General features: G+C 52.7%; 1 protein-coding gene across 1 annotated transcript; it reads left to right on the top strand.

Annotated features, from left to right (window-relative positions):
* Positions 1-6: 6 nt before the first annotated feature.
* Positions 7-5,188, top strand: MRPS21 (mitochondrial ribosomal protein S21). The gene is made up of 2 exons (XM_004689561.2): positions 7-217; positions 4,722-5,188. The coding sequence occupies exons 1-2, from the start codon at positions 135-137 to the stop codon at positions 4,900-4,902; spliced, it is 264 nt and encodes an 87-aa protein (XP_004689618.1). The 5' UTR covers positions 7-134; the 3' UTR covers positions 4,903-5,188.
* Positions 5,189-5,401: the final 213 nt, after the last annotated feature.

Raw genomic sequence — 5,401 nt, 5'->3', positions numbered from 1 at the left:
CTCCCGGGAGCCGCGCGGCGCGAGGCGGGAGGGGCTGGGGGCTTCGGCCGCGCGGCGCTGCTTACCGGGCCTCTGCGCTTGACTCCCCCTTTCTCACCCTGCCTGACGACCCGCAGAGTGAAGACTTCAAGGTCATGGCCAAGCATCTGAAGTTCATTGCTAGGACTGTGATGGTGCAGGAGGGGAACGTTGAAGGTGCCTACAGGACCCTAAACAGGTAAGTGTGAGGAGCAGGTGCCTGGGCAGATTCGCGGAGTGGTAGGTATCCTCACCCTGCACCCCACCCCTGCACCCCGCACGCTGGCATTAGATTGTCTCAGAGCGGTGCCCGCCCAACTGTTCTGTCTCGTCAAACCTATGAGCCCCTCAGTTTATCATCTTGACGTTCTTACCAAAGCCTGAGAGTATGAAGCCGGTTCCTCAGTAGCCACCCGGCTGATGATCAACCTCAATTCTATTCAGCACTTAGGAAAGTGCCAGAAGGGGAAATCAAGATATGAAGTTGCCAGAAAGCAGGAGTATCGGATGGACAGACAGTCTGGGTCTGGGAGGCCTCTGAGTAGAACTGTCTCTTTCAGGAGCTGCTCTTCCTGCCCCCTTCTGCCTGCGGAAACGTCCTCTTTCCCTCCAGCAATAAACCCTTCCTTTTGGATAGTTTTAAAAAGGAGGCGGCAAAGAGAGGGACTGATGTAGGACGATGCAGTAGAAAAGTTACATTCGCTTGGGATCTTGGAGAAGCAAGCGAGAGATGGAAAAGCGTTCCGGGTTTAGAGGAAGCTTTCTGCAGCAGCAGAAACAAAGATGGAAAGGAGCTGAGAGTGAGGGGCTGTACTGAAAGGTTCTGAGTGGCAGCCAGAGATCTGCGGGCGCGCTGATGCGAACTGCCCTCCCAGGGTCGCTTCTCAGGCAGGTAGTTGTTAGCCTTCCCTTGACCCAGCTCAGGATCTCTGGCTTGCTTCATCGTTTTCTCCAGCCACTGAAGCAGTCTGGAGAAGCACATGCTTGCTTGGTGGGAATATCAAAGAAACTGTATGAAAAAGGCCAGTAGGTGGCACCTTTTTTCACCAGAAAGGGGATCTAAAACATCAAATTGTGTTTCTTAGGTCACATAGTGGTGGAAAGCATCATAAATGCTCTGTTACCAGGTCCCTGTTTCTCAGGACACAGAGACCTATGGCTTTCACTTTCACTTAATCCTGTTTGGGTTTAAATATTGGTAGTGGTTGTGGTGACTAAGGGAGACCTAAAAGAGAACCTAGAAAGCAAAAGGTTGGACATGTGGCAGGTTGGACGGCAGGAGCCTGTAGGAAGCGAAACTGTGGGAAGAGTCTGGGCCCAGCTTTGGTGTCTTCAAAGGACCTGGTCTTGGGACAGCTGTCCCTCGTTCCTTGTCCCTGCCAGCCCTGCCCCTGGGCAGGGCTGCTCCTCTGTCACGTGGAGCGTGAAGATTGTCAGCTACGTACCTGTGGTACCCCCTCCGTGTTTTTCCTATGACTGCTTCTCCCAGGCCTCTCCTGTTTCAGAGCTTCTGGCGGCTTCCTGTGAAAGCGCTGAGATGTCATTATGTTGGAGGCACAAGTGGAGTCTTTAGGCTGCAGTGAATCAGCTAATGAAATGCTGCACTTGGGAAAAGGAAAGTCTTGCAACTTATTCACCCTTTTCTGATCTCTCCCTGTCAGTCTTTTTCTGCGGGTTTTAGTGAAGTCAGATGGGTCTATAAAGCGACAGCAACGAAAACAATATGAAGTTGGCATAAAGGAAGCAGGTCAGAGGCGGAATTGAGAGTCCAGAGTAAACCCACGAGCTCATTATGGCTCACGACTGGCAGCGCAGCCTCCTGCTCAGTGCGCCGGGAGGCCACGCGTGAGAATGAAGTCGTATGCCTCTGTAACCATGTGCAGTAAACTCCAAGTCTTGAACCCATTTTTAGAAAAATTACTGTTGCTTTATAGCATACATTCAGGTCACGTTACACCTCTGTTTCCTTTAAACTCGTGTGTCGCTTCAGATAGAATAGTCATTTTATGTGGATTGTGCACGAGCCTGCATCCCTTAGTAACATCTCGGGGTTCCAGCGCGTCGGTCTCGCCTCCTGATGAGACTCATTTCACCGCAGTGTTTATAAATCTTCTGTGAGATTTGCTGTTCAGCAGGGCCGTGGCAGATGCGTGAGGGAGAGGCCCGCTCACAGGTGTGTAGCCTGTGTAGAAGCCGCGGGCGCTGGCGGGCGAGAGCGCTCAGTGTCTGCTCAGCACGCGCAGGTGCTCCCCGCCTGTGTCAGTCCTGTTCAGTGCTTGTCAGTCTTCTCCGCAGAAGCATCCTTAGCGCAGAGGAGAGGGGAGGAGCTGTACTACTACCTTTGGGAGCCACTCTGGAATGTCTTTGAAGCCTCCTCTTCCTACTTAAAATTTTAGGTGGTGTTTGTACTGGTTGCCATTATCCCAGTGTTAGAGATAACACGCACCCACCTCTGCTCAAGTAGGGCTGGAGGTACAGGCCGATGCATCGGATTTACTCAGATTTTGTCTGTGGCACCCTGCAAGTAGTCCAGGTAGGATGCATGGAAATACTTCACTTCAAGGGTTAAAATACTAATTGAGGACTAGGTTGGGGGAGGGGAGATTTACATTGCTCAAAATCAAAGAATTTAGAGACCCACCCTCCCTGTGGCACAGTGGGTTGGAATGCAGCACTGCAGGCCAGCTGCAGCTACTTCAGTGCGAGTTCGATCCTTGGCCCGGGTGGTGACCCACAGGTTGCAGCCGACCTCTCCTGTCTCCCCACTGCTCCCTCAGCACTGTACTTTGTTGATCCACCTGCTCTGCTCCCCGCTCTGTCTCTGGTGGAGCCTCTCACCGCCCCTGCACCTCTGGCCTGTACCCAGTTCTGTGTGCATCAATACATAAATCTTTTAAAAAAAAAAAAAGAGTCAAACCCTGGAGACTCGGGGCTGGAGTGTAATGTCTCTTTTAGGCTTCCTTGTGAACTTGGGGGACGGGAACTTTGTGTGGAATTGTTGGGAAGCAGTGTGGAGACTGCGATGGTTGCAGTGAATTAATACTTTGCTGGTAGAGTAAAAGGACTTTTTTTTATTATTTTATTTAAAGATTTATTTATGCATACAAGAACCGGGGTACAGGTCAGAGGTGCAGGGAGTCAGGGGGAGCAGAACAGGTGGATCCACTGAAACCCACTGCTGAGGGGGCAGAGGGAGACGGGAGGGGTCTGCTGAGCCCTGGGGTCACTCCCTGACCGGGGATCGAACTCACACTGCAGTGGCTGTGGACCACTTCATAGTGCTGAGACTTAACCCCAGGGAGGCCCTCAAGGACCTCTCCTTTTTCCTTGAAGTAGTGTTGGTTTACAGTAATGTATGAGACAGGGGAGAGGTTCACACTCAGGCGAGGACTTTCAAGCATACAGATGTGAGCAGGCTGGTTGTAGAATGTCCCAGACTTTGTCAGACAGAATTTTTTGACCAATATACTTCTCTTTGTCTCTGCTTTTCCCTCACCTTGTTTCTCTGGCCACCTGTATGTCTCTCTTATTCCCCAGGCTTCTCCTGGTCTCTCTCTGCTTTCTGATAGTAATTTAAAAGTAAGTTCCATATTCTGTGGTCTAACTGCCATATCAGTGAGGAGAGGGAGATGGTTGAAACTTGAGCATGTCTGGAGCAAGGAGGCCAAAGCAGCACATGTGTCTGCCCGGTGAGACGGCCTGGGGTGCGAGTTATGTGGCTAAGGCCCACAGTGGTCCTCAGGGTGGGGGGAGGGAAGGTTCCCAAATCCCCACATGAGGGATCGCTCCCTGAGCACGGAAGGAGGCACAATGGCATGTGTCCGGCTGCCCCTGACCTAGAGGGCTGCAGTAATGGAGTCTGCCGCCTCCAGACTCCCCCAGCCTGGTGACTCAGCTCTTCATACACAAGCCACTGAGTTTCGCTTCAGCTGGCAGCTGACTTGTCCAGCCAGGTGCCTGGACTCCAAGCGGTCTCCTTCGCTAAGACTCTTGGTGTGTTAGTCCTTCACCTGTCTTGGGAAGCAGATGCGTCCTGACCACCTCTGCTCACATCATGAGTTCTGCAGAGCTCTTCCTGCATCCAGTAAGCACATCTGAGTAGGTGTGTAAGTTCCCTTTTTTGCAGTTTTCTTTCATCCTGCTCTTACGTGGTCTTTGTCACCCTGACAGACCGTAGGTGAAGTCATACACAGGGTTTGTGTCCTTTTACATTTATGCATTTAATCTTTTTCTTTCAGCACTTGATCTCCTCTATTTTCGCTAATGTAATAGGCTCTTCTAGAAAGCAGCCTTCATTCCTGTCTGTCTACAGGCAGGCAGGGAGAGAGAGATGCTGACCCATCTTTGCTTGTGTTTAGGTGCTCAGAGCTCTCAGACTTGCAGGCTTTAGCTGCACCGGTTCTTAAACACAACAGGCATGGAACCCCTTTCTCCAGTGAGACCGAGGAGGGGGTCACCCCACTGGTTTCTTTCCTACTGCACATGTCTCACCTCAGTGGAAGTTTCTGAAATGACCCTTGGCTGCTATACTTAGGGCCTGAGTTCCCTTCTCAGGGAGTTGTGGTAGGAGGTTGAGCAGGACCCCGACTGTGGACTCCCCAACAGCGGGGACTATGTTGTCGCCCCTTCCCGCACATGTGAGTGGGTCTTTGGGGGAGCTGACAGCCTCCCACACCCAGCCTCTGACCCCCGCTGCTCCCCAGGATCCTCGGTGAGGACGGGCTCCTGGAGGACATCCGGCGGCGCCGCTACTACGAGAAGCCGTGCCGCCGGCGCCAGCGGGAGAGCTACGAGACGTGCAGGCGCGTGTACAACATGGAGATGGCGCGCAAGATCCGCTTCCTGATGCGCAGGAATCGCGCCGATCCGTGGCAGGGCTGCTGAGCCTGTGAATAAAGACCCGAGAGAAACCGCGGTCTCGCCCTGCATTCTAGCCCGGGCCCCTTCCCTCTTCCCTAAACTCCTGCGCCGCAGCGGGGGCCCTCTGCTGAGGGGAAGGGGAGTGGCCCCGCTGCCGTTGCCGACAAGGGCCAGGGGTTCTGGGAGGATTAAAGTCCAGGTGATGCCCCACAGCGCTCGGTGCCCCACTACAGCTGTAGGCTGCGGAGGCTCTAACTGGTAGATTGTATGTTTCTATATTTTACTACAATAAAAATTTCTTTTAAAGTGGCCTAAGAGAGATGAGGAAATTTACCAAAACATAGTAAGATATATCTACCATTTTTATGAAACCCAAAATAAGGTTTTAATGGAAAAGCATCTGGGGCCCTCCCTGGTGGGGCCAGGGGCTGAAGCCCACGAAGCACTATGGAACCGTCCACAGACGCTGCAGCACGAGTTCCATCCCCAGCCGGGGAAGGACCCCACGGCGCAGCAGACTCCT

The sequence above is a fragment of the Condylura cristata genome, unplaced genomic scaffold (assembly GCF_000260355.1).
Source record: "Condylura cristata isolate star-nosed mole 26May11 unplaced genomic scaffold, ConCri1.0 scaffold00026, whole genome shotgun sequence".
In the NCBI taxonomy this organism is placed as follows: domain Eukaryota; kingdom Metazoa; phylum Chordata; class Mammalia; order Eulipotyphla; family Talpidae; genus Condylura; species Condylura cristata.
The sequence above is the reverse complement of the archived record's forward strand: the minus strand, read 5'-3'. Positions and strand labels throughout refer to the sequence as shown.